Source organism: Chanodichthys erythropterus, chromosome 3 (assembly GCF_024489055.1).
Source record: "Chanodichthys erythropterus isolate Z2021 chromosome 3, ASM2448905v1, whole genome shotgun sequence".
Classification (NCBI taxonomy): Eukaryota; Metazoa; Chordata; class Actinopteri; order Cypriniformes; family Xenocyprididae; genus Chanodichthys; species Chanodichthys erythropterus.
Genome location: NC_090223.1, coordinates 40,735,146 through 40,753,779, shown reverse-complemented (window position 1 = coordinate 40,753,779; position 18,634 = coordinate 40,735,146). Strand labels below are relative to the sequence as shown.

Below are 18,634 nucleotides of genomic sequence, written 5' to 3'. Positions count from 1 at the left end.
GCAGGTAAATCACCTCTTTTAGATCACTGACACGGATCAATATGTGTTGTTTGCCATGATTTTAATAAAACCTCGCGACATGCAGGGGTGTGAGATTTATATCGGCACCACCAGCCAATGAACAGCTGTGGATTTCTGCTGGGTTTCCCCCATCTCACTCAACTATTTAAGAAAACCTATTTTCTCACGTGGAAAAATGTACATTTATGCACTGAGAATGTCGACAAAAATCATAATATTGTAGGCTATAAATAAAATAAAATAAAAACCTACATATGTTAATACCTGGACTATGCCTTTAGACACATAAAAATGCAAAATTTAGTTCTTAATGATTGAATTTAGGCTTGTTTAAGATTATCATTCTTTTTCTTACCAGGTACTGATGATTAGACGACAAATGCATTTATCAAATACAATATCTTCCATTTTGAGACTTGCAGCCACACACAGCCCCCTTGATGTAAAACCACATACATTCCACACAGTGATTTGTTCTTCAAATGAACACATTTATTCCATATGCACAAGCATCCATTGTATATTAATTAGCACATTTACAAGTCTGCAACTTGAAAAGGCAGTAAAACACACAGGTAAATGTGCACATGCCATCATCAGACAGCTTCTTCAATATGTCATTTGCATGTAAATCCTTTATACAGACCTAGAGGCCTAGATCCACAATAATTAATCAAATCTAAGTGCAAATAAAATTTCAGTTCATACTCATTACAAAAACCCAAATTACTCAGTGCTAAGCATCTGTCTTCTGCTTTTCATACAGTAAAAAAAAAAAAAAAAAACACACACATAACAAAACACAAAAACAGGTTTGGGAAAAGTGCAAAGCAGTTTTTACAAAACCCTTGATTAAGTGCATTACAGTAAAAACATTTAACTGAATCTGATTTGTTTCCCTTTAAAAGTAGATTTGAAATCATAGTAGTTTTAAACCAGTAAGGCACTTGGTTAACTCTGCATTACTGTTAGGTTGTGCAGTGGTTAATTTTTTAATAATCACACAAATCCTCCCTCTGTTCTTCTCCGGAGCCATATCTAATATATATATATATATATATATGCACATCTGAATGATTATGAAGGTTACGTGTTACTGATACTTATTCTTTCTTCTTCTTGTTGCAATTCTTGACTTTTCTGGCAAGACCGACGGAATCTAGATGAAGATTACGGCTCAGGATGACAGAACCACACGTGAGCGCTCCTGCCAATGCTCCAGCAAAACCACACAACATCATATCCTGACCTGCAAGTAAAGTGCAGATTTCTCAGGACATTCATTGAAATGCACTTTGCCTTTTCTTCATTTTAAACAGCAAATACAAAACGATGCAAGGCATGGCCTAAGTCTCAAAATATACTTTTGGATGGTATAACTATACTGTATGGACTTGCACACATTAAGGAAGTTTTCCCAAACAGGGTTTCGTGAGTTCATGAAAAGCGCGTGATGATTATCAAATAAAAGTCTGCAGTTGAATTAAATAACTATAGTCTGATGTACTGCGTCTTTCAGAGTAAAGAAAGTAAAAATGAAATTACTGTGTCAGTTTCCATAACTACTACTACTATTAATGATTATTATAACTATTTTTATTAACATTATTATTATCAACATCAGAGAATCGTGAACATGCAAATGTGTCGATAATTATTGAAGTTTTAACTTAAAATCTCAAGGGGTACTCCAAGTACTAAGCAGTTCAGCTGACAAAAAAGTTTATGAAACCCTGCATTAAAGGGTTAATTCACCCCAAAATGAAATTTCTGTCATTAATTACTCACCCTCATGTTGTTCCAAACCAGTAAGACTTTCGTTCATCTTCAGAACACAAATTAAGATTTTTTTGATGAAATCTGGGAGATTTCTGTCCCTTTACAGAACAGCTAGATGAATACCACTTCAAAAGTTCATAAAGAGAAAACTAATCCATATGAATTGAGCGGTTTAGTCCAAATTATCTAGAGACACGATCGCTTTATATGATAAACAGATTGAATTTAGGCTTTTATTCACATATAAACATTTATCAGCGAACAAACAGAAGCTTAATTGACCCTGCTTGATGCATGAGAACAAACCTCTTTCTGAAGCTCAAGCATGCTGCGAAACACAAAAATGAACCTCAATGGTTCTTGCATGTCAAGCAAACAAGCTTCCGTTTACCACAACTGATGTGCGAGTTGATGAATGTTTACATGTGAATAAAAGCCTGAATTAAATCTGTTCATCATTAAAAGTGATCATGCCTCTTCAGAAAATCTGGAATAAACCACTAAGTTCATATGGATCAGTTTTACAAACTCTTTATGTACCTTTTAAAGCTTCAAAGTGTCAGTTGCGTAGCTGTTTATGGAGGGACAGAAAGCTCTCAGATTTCATCAAAAAGATCTTCATTTGTGTTCCGAAGATGAACGAAAGTCACACCCTTTAAGGCAAAAAGACAGAATCAGATGCAATCACCTGTGAGGAAGAGGTTTTTAATGGGTGTCTGTGGTCTGATGATGGCATTTAGTTCAATGTTGAAGCGAGGAATTCCATGATCGACTCCATAGATCTCTCCTTTAGGAGCACCAATATAATGCTGATTCGTGATTGGGGTGCCTGCATCCACATATTCAATCTACAGATAGAGACAGACAAAAAGAGTGTATAATAAAACTGAATCAAAAGGGAAAAAAATGCAATTTAGAGACAAAGACCGTGTTTGTAGAGTTCATACCCTGTCCTTGATCTTAGGAAAGACCTCAGTCACTGCTTCTAATATGTTATTTATGAACGCCTGCTTCAGCTCCTTATAATCTGTGCTTCTGTTCTTCACTTTGTCATCTTTCCACTCTTCAAACCATTCATAGTTAGCAAAGCTAACAACAGTCACAGTGGATTTACCTGTAGGGAAAACATATATGGATTTTGATGATGCATCAAGCAGAATTGTCAGTTATTTTAGTAGAGAACCTGTAATAATTGTTTTGATTACATGTGTGGTCAAATGTGGACAAGCTCAAAACACTTTGGATCCATTTTACACATGTATCTTTGCCTACTTGTGAGCAGATAAACAAAACAAAAAAAAATCCAGATGTGAATATCGTTTTATCTACTTTTTTTCTCTCTACCTGGTTTTCTTTCTGGCCAAGTTGGGTCTTTGGCAGAGGGAGAGGCCACAAAAATAATAGGGACACTTTTAGAAGATTCTTCCCTGCTCCCCTTCATGTAACCCTCCATCCTGGAAGAACAGCAGACATGTGCACATAATGAGAGCCGTGCTGTTTTTAGAAAAATGGTTGAAGTATACACAAAATATTGGTAGGTTCACACTCACAGCTCATCCAAATTGTTCTCAGGGAAGATAAAGAAATTGTCTGCTTTTAGGCCCAGCTCCTCCTTTGTCCCATCCAAACCGATGAAAATACTGAGACCACCATCTCCATGCTGCACCATACTCAACTGTTTTTGGATCGCTGCACAGTACCATCACAAAAAGACCATACAGTACGCTCACATTAAAAGAAATACTGTACAAACTTCACAGCAAAGAGAATACTAAACAAAGCGGGCATTTTGGGCATAACTTTGTGTGTTTTTGTCTGTTCAAACGCGAAAGAGAATTGAATGCGGCCGGCACGGTGAAGCGGCTTTCTGTGTGCATGAGTCGTATGAGTCTGTCACACATACAGGAGATTCACAGACAGCGCACCGTATACTGTATATCAGTACAGATATAAGTTCTTTTTTGCATCTTCTCATGCTTGAATGGTTAAATAGCACTGAATGAATGATAGCGTGATCATATAATGCAATGCTAGCTAAAGGATGATGGGAAAAAATGGATATTGCATTAATTGCATTAAATATTTTTAACGTGTTAAACTGAAAAAAATGTATTGCATAAATTAACATGTTAATTTTGACAGCATTAATAACAATCTAAAAATATGTTGTTGTTGTAGTATCGCTCACCAGGCATAGTCTGCACATCTTTAGGCAGGAGATGCTGGTACGTATTAAAGATTCCAGCATCTGAAATCACTATGGGAGCGTGTACATGCACCTCCTCCTGACCCTTCAGAACACTCACACCTGCGGAATGCCAACAAAACAATCCAGTTATTAAATCCACAGAAAACATCTTTAAACATGCATGTCTTGCAAATGTCTCATTTAAATTGAATCATGTTACCAATAGCCTCTTTAGCGTCGTTGAGGAGTATACGGTTGACAGGTGCTCTAACAAGCACAGCACCTCCTGCCTTCTCAATGATGGGGATCATGTGGTAGGCGATCTCACTAGCACCACCCTTTGGGAACCAGGCACCATTCATGTAGTGGCACACAAGCAAACTGTGCATGGAAAAGCTTGCTTCTTTGGGCATTTTACCTGTTTACCAAACACAAATAGTAGTCAGTAGCTGTGAGCTATGTACACCCATAAACATCCAACTCTTATTAAAGGGATAGTTCACCCAAAAATGAAAATTTGATGTTTATCTGCTTACCCCCAGGGCATCCAAGATGTAGGTGACTTTGTTTCTTCAGTAGAACACAAATGATGATTTTTAACTCCAACCGTTGCGGTCTGTCAGTCGTATAATGCATGTCAATAGGAACTTTGTCTATGAGGGTCAAAAAAACATGCACAGACAAATCCAAATGAAACCCTGCGGCTCGTGAAGACACTTTGATGTCCTAAGACACGAAACGATCGGTTTGTGCGAGAAGCCGAACAGTATTTATATAATTTTTTACCTCTAAAACACCACTATGTCTAACTGCCTTGAGCATATGGTTAGTGTGGTCTAAATGCACTCTGACAAGGGAAGTGATGTCTCGCGCTCATTGAAGCAAAGCACAAGAGAACACTTCCGTCATCAGTACGCATTTTCAGACCTCACCAACCAGATTTGGAGAGCAGTTGGACATAGTGGTGTATTAAGAGGTAAAAAATGATATAAATACTGTTCGGTTTCTCGCACAAACCAATCGTTTCGTGTCTTAGGACATCAATGTGTCGTCACGAGCCGCAGGGTTTAATTTGGATTTGTCTGTGCATGTTTTTTTACTCTTATAGATGGCGTTGCCATTGACACGCATTATACGACTGACAGACCACAACGGTTGGGAGTTAAAAATCATCATTTGTGTACTAATGAAGAAACTAGGGGCGTGCACTTGTGCACAAATAGTCAAACATTCGAATATTTGTTCTGTAATTAATATTTGAAAAATAAAAATACTATTCAAATTTTACAATTTTGCTTGGATTCACCGCATTTACGGCCAGCAATGATAAATCCTGAGCACTAAAACTCGATGTTATAACTAAATGCACCGGGTGGCGCTGTGGAGCGTGTTTGACATGTTTATTTTATTTGATCGTCACAAAATGTTGTTGCCTGCCTCGCAAAGTTTGGAATTAATTGGATAAAAATGATGTTACACAATGGAATTACTTTTGATCAAATATATTAATGAAACTGAGTTATCATAATATCACCACCATAGTGAGAAAGCACATGAAATCAAAACACCCGTCGAATGAGGAAAGACAGCTGTCCATCACTGCATTCACGACAGGAAAACAAAGTGCTGCTGTTAGAAACTTAGCCTAGCAAACCGTTATATATTATCCTTATCTTTGTGTTTCTGCGACATCTGCAGCTTGTTTTCTCACCCGAGCATGTGGATATTATGGTTTTTCTCAACATGAACATATGAAACAATATAAACACGATAACCATATACTGACTCGGGTGTATTATGTACGATAACTGGCGCTGTCTGCTTTATTAGTGTTTTTCCCGTTCGCGCTGCTTGAGCTTAAATGCTTTTGTTCTTTAATTTTTTTTGTTCGCACATATTAATGCTTTGAACTCAAATAAAACCTTAAGATATAATGTAAGCTTGTTGTGTATATTGCTTAATCGTAAGCTTGTTCAGAAATGGCTATAAAATCTTGATGAATATAAAAAAATAACATCTTTCTCATTTAACGTAATTTAAATAAACAATATTCGAATATTCGTTTTTTACGAGCCCAAATATTCGAATACAATACTTTGGAAAAATTCCCATCCCTAGAAGAAACAAAGTCACCCACATCCTGGGGGTAAGCAGATAAACATTAAATTTTCATTTTTGGTGAACTATCCCTTTAAGACTATCCCTTTATCCCTTTATTTTCCCTAGAAATACAAAGGGTAGACATGCAACAACAAACTGATATCTTAATTTCCAATAAAGCCAGATTATCTCACCGTAGGTCCCAAAGATGTAGCACAATACAGCTCTCAGGTCCTTATTCTGTGTGAGCTCATTCACCACATCCGTCAGGCTGCGGGACGCATAGCGGAAGAAGGTAGAGAGGCATTTGGCCAGGCCTGTGTGCACCAGGAACTTTGCCAGAGGAATCGGGAGGAGCTTCAGCAGAACCATGAACCATACGCCATTCCCAACTTTCTGACAGGTGCATTAAGAATCAGAGTTACATTTTGTGTTTTACTCCATGTCTTTATGAAGTTCTGTAATGTGTCTAATCAGTTTCTAAGGCCCTGTTTCCACCTGGTATTTAGATATGTTTTGGTCGATCAGATCACAAGTGGATGACGTTAAATACAGGTGTAAATGGGGTGTAAAACATTTTGAGCTTGTAAACTTTGACCACTTCCAGAGGTAGTCGAAAACGCATTTGACTGGATTGCTTTCATAGTGGAAACTCTCATGTGGTCAAACAGCCACTTAATACCACCTACTGACCTATTGCGTAAACATTATGGGAAGTGTGCTAGCCAGGCGGGATTTAAACTTGAAAACGGCTGAAGACCCATGTTTGGTTTAAGGCAGAAATGAAAGCTGATCTCTCTGCATATTTTCCCTTCATTTCCTGGCACGTTCATATGTAAATTGTGTAAGCTTATGGTGTCCATTAGATTTAAAGATCTGAAAAAAAAAAAAAAAACATTTACCCACACCCATTGCAAATTATGGAATGCTCTGCCTTTGTATGTTAGGCAGGCCACCTCTTTATCTGTTTTTAAAACCCTTCTCAAAACCCATCTGTTTTCTTTGTCTTTTGATACCTAGTAAGTTGTCGATTTTATGTATTTATTTGATTTATTTTGTTATTTAAATGTTTTTATTGTGTGGTTATTACTTATTTATGTTTTTTTTTTTCTGTACAGCACTTTGGTCAACCTTGGTTGTTGTAAAGTGCTTAATAAATAAAGTTGGTATGGTATGGTATGGTATGGTATGGTATGGTATGGTATGGTATGGTACATAGACCCTCCCCTCGAAGAAATCAGGACAGAAGTGGTGGAAAGTGGACAAGAGATGGATTAAAATATCAGGAGTAAATGGGTATGTGTTTGCCTCATCCACTTGTGATTCGATCAGCCAAATTGCATCTTAATACCAGGTGGAAACAGGGCCTAAGTCTAGCATTTTAACTAATTACATGCAGTATAATGCATTAACAATCAAAGTGATAAAGGACAGAACTTTAATGAAGTTCATGCACAAGCATGCAGTGTTTAGAGCAGTGGTCGCCAACCCATCGATCACGATCGACCGGTCGATCTTTATCACTGTTCCTGTAGCTCGCGAAAACAACAGAAATATGTGTGCAAAAATACATTACATTTCTCCAGTCTTTATACTGTATTTTTGTATTTATTTTTCTGTTATTTTCGGTAGCTACTGGGACAGTGATAAAGGTAAATAGCCCACATCATGTCAGAGTCTGTAAACGACCGTAAACAAGAGGCCAGAGATGCTGAAGACGGACGCAAAGAGGAGACAATTCTGTAGCAGGCAGAGCAGCTCACTGTTCACGATGCTCGAAATATAGGAAGAAAATATAAATATTGAATTAGGGGTGAAGGGTTATATGAATGCATCTATAAAAGGAATTAGTGTCTTCAGAAAAAAAATTGATGGTAATGGCATTTTATTTTCCTCTTACCTCCGAATAAAGTAGCTAATTATTAGCGCAGTTCAGCTTTGTTTACACAGCGGTAACCAAGGAAACACTGTATCACTGCTGCTCCATAAGCGCCACCTGCTGTCAGAGAGTGAATTTGCGTCTCATTCAGTCTGCTGTTTTTGTTTCAAGCTTTTTTGTGTAACATATAATTTCACAAAGATAAAGTCAGACCGTTGTTTTTTTTGCATTAAACCTTGAAATTAAATCTCAATTAATTCAAATAAAAAAAAAAACTGCTCATGCAATGTGATAGCATCTTTGTTTGGATTGTGATTAAAAAGCAGTGGTTCCCTCTAATTTGAAATGGCTATGTATTTTTGTTTATAATAATAATAATAATAAATATCTGCAACCAGTATGAGAATCGGTCAATTTGCTTGTAAAAATAAATGAATAAATCAGAATCTAAATTGGCCACGAAAAAAATACTAAATACAATCTGGGCTGTCTTTTTCTATCAAGTAGATCTTGTCTTTCATAAAGGTCGAGGTCAGGGATCTTGGGCTTAAAAAGGTTGGTGACCACTGTCACAACACTCTTGGATGACTGCCTGTCTGTGGCTATGATTGTGGGGGAAAGGACATGCAATCAACTACATGTTGTCATAAAGACATTTCTTCTTTTAACTCCTAAAGGCATTAAAATATAGTAGTATTATTTTAATTTTTCGTTATTATATAATTATTATTCGTTATTTTACTTTATTACTTTATTTATTTTATTTCCCAACTAATGACTCGTCCGGGCTTTCCAATAAGCTGCACAGATGGGGGGGGGGGGGAAAGTACCTTTCTTCCACTTAAAAAGAGCTGTGCACTTTTAAGCACTTTTTATTTTAATAGATTTCTTTACATAAACACTATTTTCTACTTAAAGGTGCCCTAGATTCAAAAATTGAATTTATCTTGGCATAGTTGAATAACAAGAGTTCAGTACATGGAAAAGACATACAGTGAGTCTCAAACTCCATTGTTTCCTCCATAAATCTCATTTGTTTAAATGACCTCAGAAGAACAGGCGAATCTCAACATAACACCGACTGTTACGTAACAGTCGGGGTGTACGCCCCAATATTTGCATAATGCCAGCCCATGATGTTCACAACATTATAAAAAGGCATTAGACAAGGGCAGTCAGTTAACGTCTGGAGCTGCACACAGCCGAATCATCAGACTAGGTAAGCAAGAGCAACAGCGAAAAATGGCAGATGGAGCAATAATAACTGACATGATCCATGATAACATGATATTTTTACTGATATTTGTAAATTGTCTTTCTAAAAGTTTTGTTAGCATGTTGCTAATGTACTGTTAAATGTGGTTAAAGTTACCATCATTTCTTACTGTATTCACGGAGACAAGAGCTGTCGCTGTTTTCATTTTTTAAACACTTGGAGTCTGTATAATTCATAAACACAACTTCATTCTTTATAAATCTCTCCAACAGTGTAGCATTAGCCGTTAGCCACGGAGGACAGCCTCAAATTCACTCAGAATAAAACTTTTAACATCCAAATAAATACTTTACTCACATAATTCGAAGCATGAATGCAGCATGCATGACGAACATCTTGTAAAGATCCATTTGAGGGTTATATTAGCTGTGTGTGGCAGGAAGCACGCGTCTTAAAGGGGCGGCGCCGAGTGTATATCAGTGCATTGTTAATGGTGCCCCAAAATAGGCAGTTAAAAAAATTAATTTAAAAAAATCTATGGGGTATTTTGAGCTGCAACTTCACAGACACATTCAGGAGACACCTTAGACTTATATTACATCTTGTGAAAGAACGTTCTTGGGCACCTTTAAAAGCTATAATTTCGTAATTTTACTAACCCAACTAATGACTCATCCGGGCTTTCCAATAGGTTGCACGTAAGGGGAAAAAGTAGCTTTCTTCCACTTAAGAAGAGTTGTGCACTTTTAAGCACTTTTTATTTTAATATATCCCTTTACATAATTTTTTTTTTTCTTCTTAAAAACTATAATTTCGTCATCTGGGCTTTCCAATATGTTGCACGTGAGGGGAAAAAAAAGTAGCGTCCTTCCACTTACAGTTTTTTCCAGTTGCTAACAAGCATTGTTCAATACTGATAACACATTTTCAGGCAGTTGACAGATGTGGTAACTCGCTTCCTGGTCAAAAAATTGGTTTCATTCAATACAGTGGAGAAGCCGTCGTTCAAGGCCATGCTGCATACCTTTGATAAACAGTACGAGCTGCCAGGTCAAAAATATTTCTCAAAGACGGCTATCCCAAACCTTTTCAACAAGGTTAGAAGTAACATCACGAACGAGCTGGGTGATGTAGAATATATAGCCCTGACAACGGACATGTGGTCCAGCTGCAATATGATGCCCTATATGTCAGTGACAGTGGATTATGTAAATAAAGAGCGGACACTGCAGTCCAAGTGCTTACAAACTTGCTTCATTCCCGAAAGCCATACATCAGATATTTTGGAAGAAGCACTGCGCAAAGCAATTAATGACTGGAAACTACATGAGAAACAAATTGCCTGTATAACTACCGACAATGAGGCGAATATTGTTGCAGCCATCCGGCCAATTGCAGCCATTTGATTTGGGCACAACTTGAACCTGGCTATAAACAACTCGCTTGCGCAACAGAGGGCCAGCACAGACCGAGCTTTCGGGGTTTGCCGGGCAGTCAACACTGCGTTTTCGTACAGCTGGCTAAGGCGACGTGAGCTGCAGAAAGCACAAGTGGAAATTAAACTCCCTAAGCACTTCACTGATCACGGTAATTTTTAAAACAGTTATCTAACAACGAACAAATTATTTAAAAAAAATATATATAAAAAAAAATAATAATGTAAAAAAAAATTACTTTATTGTTTAAATTATTTAATATGTATTTTATTATTTACTGCGTCTTTACTGACAGGACTGTGCAACACGATGGGGCTCAAAACAGCAAATGGTGGAGAGAATGCTGGAGCAGGAGCAAGCCATCAAACGTGTGTTTGCCCAAGACAAAAGCCGCCGCCCACTCCCCCAGCTGACATGGCAAGACATAAGTGTTCTGGAATCTGTGAACAACGCACTGAAGCCAGTAGCGGACTTCACAGACATTCTCTCCATGTTGCCCCAATGAGAAGGTGTGCTGGAGGAGTCATGTGATGGTTCCAAACTGACAGCCGACCTGAAGCGTGTCATCCTGGAGCAGATGGAAGGCAGATATGGTGATGACACCATCCAGAGGATAATGCGCAAAGCTTGACCTAAGGTACCGAGGGGACCATATGAAACCTCCCGATCTTCATTCAACAAAATCTGAAATGATGGAAGAGATTGTGTGAGCGATTGCTCTGTCTCTACCAAGGCCAACACCAGGTTCCTCACATGCTGGAGAAGATGGAGAGGAACCAAATGCCGGCGTCACCACCGTGCCTAAGAAAAAAAGTGGTCTCAGCCACAGCAGCTGAAGCCACGCTCACTGATGAGCGAAAGGTCGAGTCAGAAATGACCATGTAAATGTTGGTACCAAACATGTTGGTATTTCTGGCCAGAAACATCGAAATTTAAACATGAATGTAAATCCTGTGTTTAATTCCCAAGTGTTGATTTGACATTATGGCCAAGGAAAATTGTCTTTAAAAGGTCCCGTTCTTCGTGATCCCATGTTTCAAACTTTAGTTAGTGTGTAATGTTGATGTTAGAGTATAAATAAAATCTGTAAAATTTTAAAGCTCAAAGTTCAATGCCAAGCAAGATATTTTATTTAACAGAAGTCGCCTACATCGAACGGCCAGTTTGGACTACATCCCTCTACTTCCTTCTTTAATGACGTCACTAAAACAGTTTTTTGACTAACCTCCGCCCACAGGAATACACAAAAAAGGGGGCGTGGTCTTGTTGTGCTCCCACAGGAATACACAAGAGTGTGTTTGTCGCCATGTCGTCGAAACGCTGTTATTTTCATCCCGCAGTCCAATCACCTTTGTTTGGCCTTCCCAGGGACGCTGTGCTTAGAAATCAATGGTTACAATTTATGTTTAACTCGGTTCCCGAAAATTATAATTGTGGTATCCTTACTGCAATAGTTAATGTTGGACTGCAGTGCACATAATGGCCACAAGAGGGGACTATGTTTATGTATATGGCTGTTTTTCGTATGAGGTACTCTTCTGAGTGAGTGCTAACGTTGTACATTTTCTGTCGCCGCTTGTGGAGATTGAAGAGTTCAGTCTCTCGGGAATTATTGTGTTTTGTGTTCATTCGGCACAAAACCACAATAATCCACATGTAAAACTATGTGCAGCACACGTTATGGTAAGAGGCGTGACCTTTCCGGGCAAGGAGCGCTAAGCTGCTGTCGAATCACAACACAGGAACCGCTGGCACAATCAGAACTCGTTACGTATTTCTGAAGGAGGGACTTCATAGAACAAGGAAGTCATCAGCCCGTTTTTTATGACAGTGTTTCTCCATCGTGATGTTGGTCAGTATGTATTTTAATAAAAACAGCTTCCATTTGACCAAAATATGCACTGATACCTGATAGACAACCCCTATATTTTAATATCTATCCTTGTTTCTCACCTTGGTAAGTCTCACATATTCATCAATGGCCTTTTCCTCCCCTGGGAAGCACTTCTTCAGTTCGTCCATGTAGCGTTTTCGTCCACTGTAGATGGGGTATATGCGCCGATTTTCTGGTGGACCCAGGATCACTTTATCATAGGGATTATCCAGTGGCACCCACTGCAACTGCCCATTAGTCAACTGGTCAATCACACAGCGAAGTGGCTTGTGATCCAGCAATTCCCCAATATAGTGGATACCTGAGGTAGGGAAAAGTCATTCAGATCACCAGAAACTGACCGTTAGGAAAACAATGTGTGCTATTTTGAAGGTAAATTATATATGGCTATGATGATGGTTTAATAAGACACAATAAATGTTCTTATCCTTGCCAAAGCAAGACTTTATAGTGATTATCAGGTTGAGATTGATGAGGTACAAAATTCATTCTCACCAACATCAAACTCAAAGCCTTGCTCTGTGAAGGTGTGGCAGCATCCTCCAGCCCGGTCATGTTGCTCCAGAACCAGAACCTTCTTACCAACTTTAGCCAACAGGACAGCAATTGCCAATCCACCAATCCCACTGCCTACCACTATTGCGTCCAAGTCCTGGGGGACCTTACTAGCCAGGAAGCCTGGATGTGGAAACAAAGGCAACTTTTTGAGCAATATATAACTTATATGCCTCCGCATAGGGGTCAGAATCATTTAATGCAGGAAAAGGGGTTTTATTTAGCAATGGTAATACTGTTAAACATAAACCAATCGTACCGTCGTACTGTGAATCAAACTATTATCTAGTCAGCAATATTAACACTAAATAGACAGCAAAGTAGTGGTTAAATTCATATTTGTGTTACTGACCTTGTTTCAGGACTTTATTCTTCAGCTTCCGGTCAAACACCATGGGCTTCAACGGCTCGCGCGTATCGATACCAAAAGGGTTCGGTCCAGCCGTTCCCACCACATATTTGTAGAGAATGGCCACTAAAGCCAAAGAAATGAAGACGACAGCAATCCACATGTTGTGAGGTGCAAAGTGTTGTTAGTGCTGAAGTACAATCATACTGTAATATACTTCCTCGTACCATTTTCATCTCCCAATACAAAACGTGTTTGGTGTTGACTCCTCCTTCGACGACGATACTGACCAATCACAAGATTTGTTTCATGAAGGCTATATTTGAAGGTTAGAAAATAGAAGAAAATAAAAAAGAACAAATTACAACAAATAAAACAATGCCAGGGGCAAGTAAATATAAAAGTTAAAAGCAAAGATAGAAAATATACATATATATATATATATATATATATATATATATATATATATATATATATATATGTATATATATATATATATATATATATATATATATATATATATATATACACATACATAATATACTTATACATACAAACATTGTTTGAAGTTATCATCTCATTAGATTTTGCAACGAATATTTATTTATTTAGTACTTCTCTAAATAAAGACATTATAACTGAATTAAAGGGTTAGTTCACCCAAAAATGAAAATTCTGTCATTAATTAATTAGTCACCCTCATGTCGTTCTAAACCCATAAGACCTTCATCTTCAGAACACAAATTAAGGTATTTTTGATAAAATCCAGTGGCTAAATGAGGCCTCTATTGCAAGTTTTAATATGTTAAACATGTTAAGCAAGTTAATTTCCTTTTTCAATGCCCAGAAAGCTAGTAAAGACATAAAGACAAGTGGTTCATCCTTAATGTTATGAAGTGACGAGAATACTTTTTGTGCTGCAAAAAAAAACCAGATTTCACAGATTTCAGTAAAAGAGGCTTCGTTACGTCATAAGTGTTTTGAAATTTGAATAGTTCACGTGACTTTGGCAGTTTGATACACGCTCTGAACCACTGATTTGAAACAAAAGAAGCTTCAAAGCTTCATGAAGCAGTGTTTTGAAATCACCCATATTGTTGAATAAATTTGTTATTTTGATTTGTTTTTCAAAGATATTCTCGTTGCTTTATAACATTAAGGTTGAACCACTGTACTCACATGAACTGTTTTAAATACGTCTTTAGTAGCTTTCTGGGCAATGAAAATGGAAACTAGCTTGCTGGCAATGGAGGCCTCACTGAGCCATCAGATTTCATCAAAAATATCTTAATTTGTGTTCTGAAAATGAACGAAGGTCTTACAGGTGTGGAACGACATGAGGGTGAGTAATAAATGACATTTATCATTTAAGAAAGCATTTATGGTTTAGCTAATTAACTAATGGATTAGGACAGAAGAGATCGGATGTGTTATTTTAATATATTTTATTGAGCTGTTGTGCGTTCAAGACATCATAATAAATATCCTAGCGTTTTAATAGGCTAACCATAAACACTATAAGCCTACTGCTCAAAAATATAAAGCAATTGTTCAGGAATAGCAATTCAGATTGCTGTTGTCTGAAGCTTATCCTATGTTTGGCATGTTGAGAACATTGTGAAATTTCTTTGCATATGACTGGGCATTATTTTGCCCCCACATTTCAGCATTTTGGCTTTTTACAAAACAAGTCTGAAACAGAATTAAGTAAAGTACTAGGCCTATACAACAGAATTGGTCACAGCAACCTTGTTGTATAGCCTACAGTACGCAGGGTGTAAATTTATGACTTTATTTACAAACATAACATGTATAGCATTACACATGATCAATAATTGTTACAACTCAACACTCATTATGACGACAGGTTTAAAGTTTAAAGATAACTAAATACAAGCAATGAAATTAATCTCTTTTAATTATTCATTTAGATCTCTGTCACTGAGGTGATGGAGAGCATGGAATCTCACAGATCCTTTTCTCTTTCCTCAAACAAGAAACGTCCCCCCATTTCTCTTTCTTTAAGATAACACAGTCTTCACCATGCAAAGGATTTTCAACTTTCCAGTCATCTGGGGGTGACTCCCATCTAAAATAAAGTGTAGTATTAGCCTATACATGTATGAGATCAAGGATAGATTTATGTAGAACAACAAACTCTTATAAGTAAAAGGTTATATGGAACTTTAAAGGGTTCTGTCAGGTGCTTCATATATAGAAACCTTTAGAGGTTCCCTTCATGCGATCATTTTAGGAATTTTGGTTCAATTATTTTTTTTTATTTTAATTCATAAACATACTTTTTATCACTAGAAAACACATTAAACATGAAAGTATTGTGCAAACATTTAATACATTTATCCTTATATAGGACTCTCTTTTTTTGCACAAAGCCCCTAGTAAATATATACGACACTGAAACTTTTTTTGTGTTGGCAAAATAACAGCTTCATTGGTTTGTGATTTGTCACTAATTACAGAGCTGAATATCCTGACAGGCTTTTAAAATGATACTTACAAGAGGTTGTTGTTTAAGGGGGTGTTGTCCACCCAAAGCCACACCCCCTCTGTCTGGATGTCGGTCAGGCCAATCCAGTGGTAGTCAATGACTCTTTGAGAGAGAAATTCCTACAAAAACAAGTGATTTTTTCATTGTCTTGTGTAATGAAACCCAGACACAATAAATATAATAAAACACAGACTATAAGCATCGTTTTCTTTATCCTAGTCACACTGCTCCCCATCTGTACCTGCTCCTCCATGCTGCTGATGATGACCAGGTCTCCACCCAGATCCTGACAGCGTTCTCTGCTGCTGTTCCAGTCCATGGTATCAGTGGAGAAAACATAGAATCTGCCCTTGTCCTGGACCCACTTCTCTTTTATATCTGCATCTACAGTTTAGCTATAGTGTTAATAAAGATGTACAGGAAGTGTGCACACACACATAAAAATGATCTGATTGTGTGGTTAAAACCAGATAAGTGAGAAAGAAATATCTCACTTGAAATATTTACATATTTAATTTTCTGTGCTTCAGCCTAGTGTTGGAGCACTCGTCTTGGTCTTGAGACCGGTCTTAAGACCATTTTTTGAAGGTCTTGGTCTTAGCCGCATTTGGTCTTGGTCTTGTCTTTGTCTCAGACTAAAAGGACTCGGGATTTTATTTCAAGACCACAACTGAGGGGATATCACTAAATTGCAGTTGCATTGTCTGATGTCTTTGTTAACATCATTCATTTGATTGTATGTAAAACTTCCTGCATCAAATGTAATCAATAACTTATCTCTAATTTGATTTATTTTATTTTGTTGTTTAGAAATACTAGAGATTGTGTCAAAAAATTTCACCAAAATTAATACAAATGCCCACAAAATTCAAGATATGATTTTAAAAAAAGTAGATCTTGATAACATATGATACAATTAAGCAATATCACAAGAAAGAGCGCTGTTTTCACAAATATGAGCACAATTGCAAATGTCATATTGATTTTTTTTTTTGATTTTTTTTTTTTGTATTTTACAAATGTTCAATGAACGAAATTGTATTTTTAAAACATGAATCTCAACATTATTTATGCATTTGTAATTGTACCTATTCAGATGCAACTTCTGTTCCACCTCTGCAGTGTAAAGATGAACTTTGTTGTTAGCGATTTCAATTGATTGGTAACCGCTAGTGTCTTATTATTCTAAATGTAATTACTGATTAAAAATAAGACATTTCTCAAACAGAAAATGTGGATCTTTCAGATGAATTTGTGGAGTGCTAGTCTGGTCTTGGTCTTGACTCGGTCTCGACTTGGTCTCAAAGTCTTGGTCTCGGTTTAGGTGGTCTTGACTACAACACTACTTCATCCTGATTTAATAAATGATTGATGCTGCACTGTAGCTCAGTGGTTAGAGCATGGCACTAGCAATGCCAAGGTCATGGGTTCGATCCCAGGGATTGCACATACTCAGATACAAATGTATAGTATAATGCAATGTAAGTCGCTTTGGATAAAAGCGTCTGCCAAATGCATAAATGTAAATGTATAATCTGACCCATGAAATGAAAACATAGAAAACACAAATGACATGTCTTTACTACCTGAACAGTAGTTCGGTATACTGTGGTTTTTAATATTCATGGAGTTTGTTTTCATTATTGGTTGAGAATCTACATGAGAGCCTGTGGAAAGAGTGAAACTGCTGAGATTATCAGAGAAATGATGCTTTGGACAAAGAGAGTAAATTATGATTTACCTGAACTGAAGCAGTTTCTTTTTGGTTCACAATGCTGATTAGCATTTTTGGTGTGATCTGTGAAGCATTGTGGTGTAGTGAATATGAAACTGAAGATGCAAATGCTGCTGATATGTAATACATATACAGTGGGGTCCAAATAAAACCACACTTAAAGTCTTGGATTTTTTTTTAAACCTTATTTAAACCTGAAAATAAATGGAAAATTACAGTGCAAAAGGTCACTAATCAAATAGCAACAACTAAACTGAACTAAAATAAAAGGCAACTTACACAGGTATGCCAATCCCCCATTGGCCAGCAGAGACAGGAAGAGTAGAACAGAGAATAGCCTCTGAATTCGTTCAGAACAGTGACCTGCATCAGCAAATAAGCACATGCATATCAAGCCATAAGAGACATTGGACCAGTGCTATTTTAGTATCGAGACACTATTACATTGTTTATTAATATATTGAATTACTATTATTCTATTTCGTTTACACTTTAATTTTAGTTAAGTTTTAATATTTTTTTTGTTCGTTTTTGACATTATTTTCATTTTTTAAAATATATGTCTACATAGTTTTTTATTAATTATTATATCAGTTTCAGTATTAGTACATCAACTTAAACTGTATAAAAAGTGAGAAATGTTACCTTGGCAACTAGCTAAAACAAAACTAGCCAACACATCAAAATACACATTCCTAGTAACTATTTCTCCATTTTCAAAGTTAACTTGTTAGGCCAAAAAGAAATGTTAGTTTATAACTAATTATGATTAGTTCATAAATTCCATCACATTTCCCCTCTCTGATAATATTTTACTCAAATTAACTGATCACTTGATTAATTCTGACGAACATTAAGAATATTTTGATAATCAACTCTCCTGCCAAATGGATTCAGTTCCATATATTCTGCTCTTCCTCCTCCTCCTCCTCCTTCCACAATGCTTTGGACAAATCTCCCCAAAACATCTCAA

General features: G+C 36.9%; 2 protein-coding genes across 2 annotated transcripts; both read right to left on the bottom strand.

The window, feature by feature from the left end:
- Positions 1–482: 482 nt before the first annotated feature.
- On the bottom strand, positions 483–13,672 carry LOC137017729 (all-trans-retinol 13,14-reductase). Its single transcript, XM_067382274.1, has 11 exons — positions 13,421–13,672; positions 13,009–13,191; positions 12,573–12,814; positions 6,283–6,484; positions 4,209–4,406; positions 3,989–4,108; positions 3,351–3,489; positions 3,145–3,254; positions 2,748–2,914; positions 2,489–2,648; positions 483–1,270 (listed from the first exon to the last, which is right to left on the bottom strand). The coding sequence occupies exons 1-11, from the start codon at positions 13,578–13,580 to the stop codon at positions 1,125–1,127; spliced, it is 1,827 nt and encodes a 608-aa protein (XP_067238375.1). The 5' UTR covers positions 13,581–13,672; the 3' UTR covers positions 483–1,124.
- A 1,683-nt stretch (positions 13,673–15,355) lies between these two features.
- Positions 15,356–16,468, bottom strand: LOC137004638 (CD209 antigen-like protein E). Its single transcript, XM_067365162.1, has 3 exons — positions 16,168–16,468; positions 15,936–16,045; positions 15,356–15,506 (listed from the first exon to the last, which is right to left on the bottom strand). Exons 1-3 carry the CDS (start codon positions 16,243–16,245, stop codon positions 15,356–15,358), a joined length of 339 nt encoding a protein of 112 aa, XP_067221263.1. The 5' UTR covers positions 16,246–16,468.
- Between the last annotated feature and the right edge of the window lie 2,166 nt (positions 16,469–18,634).

What these genes read in the sequence shown, in the direction of transcription:
- LOC137017729 (XM_067382274.1), bottom strand. Translation starts at nt 13,580, where the DNA reads ATGTGGATTGCTGTCGTCTTCATTTCTTTGGCTTTAGTGGCCATTCTC. An exon ending in AATATGTGAGACTTACCAAG is followed by an intron (nt 6,485 to 12,572) that starts GTGAGAAACAAG and finishes TGCACCTGTCAG; the next exon opens with AAAGTTGGGAATGGCGTATG. An exon ending in TTGGCCAGAAAGAAAACCAG is followed by an intron (nt 2,915 to 3,144) that starts GTAGAGAGAAAA and finishes TTTTCCCTACAG; the next exon opens with GTAAATCCACTGTGACTGTT.
- LOC137004638 (XM_067365162.1), bottom strand. Translation starts at nt 16,245, where the DNA reads ATGGACTGGAACAGCAGCAGAGAACGCTGTCAGGATCTGGGTGGAGAC. An exon ending in TCAGCAGCATGGAGGAGCAG is followed by an intron (nt 16,046 to 16,167) that starts GTACAGATGGGG and finishes TTGTTTTTGTAG; the next exon opens with GAATTTCTCTCTCAAAGAGT. An exon ending in CCCTTAAACAACAACCTCTT is followed by an intron (nt 15,507 to 15,935) that starts GTAAGTATCATT and finishes ACTTTATTTTAG; the next exon opens with ATGGGAGTCACCCCCAGATG.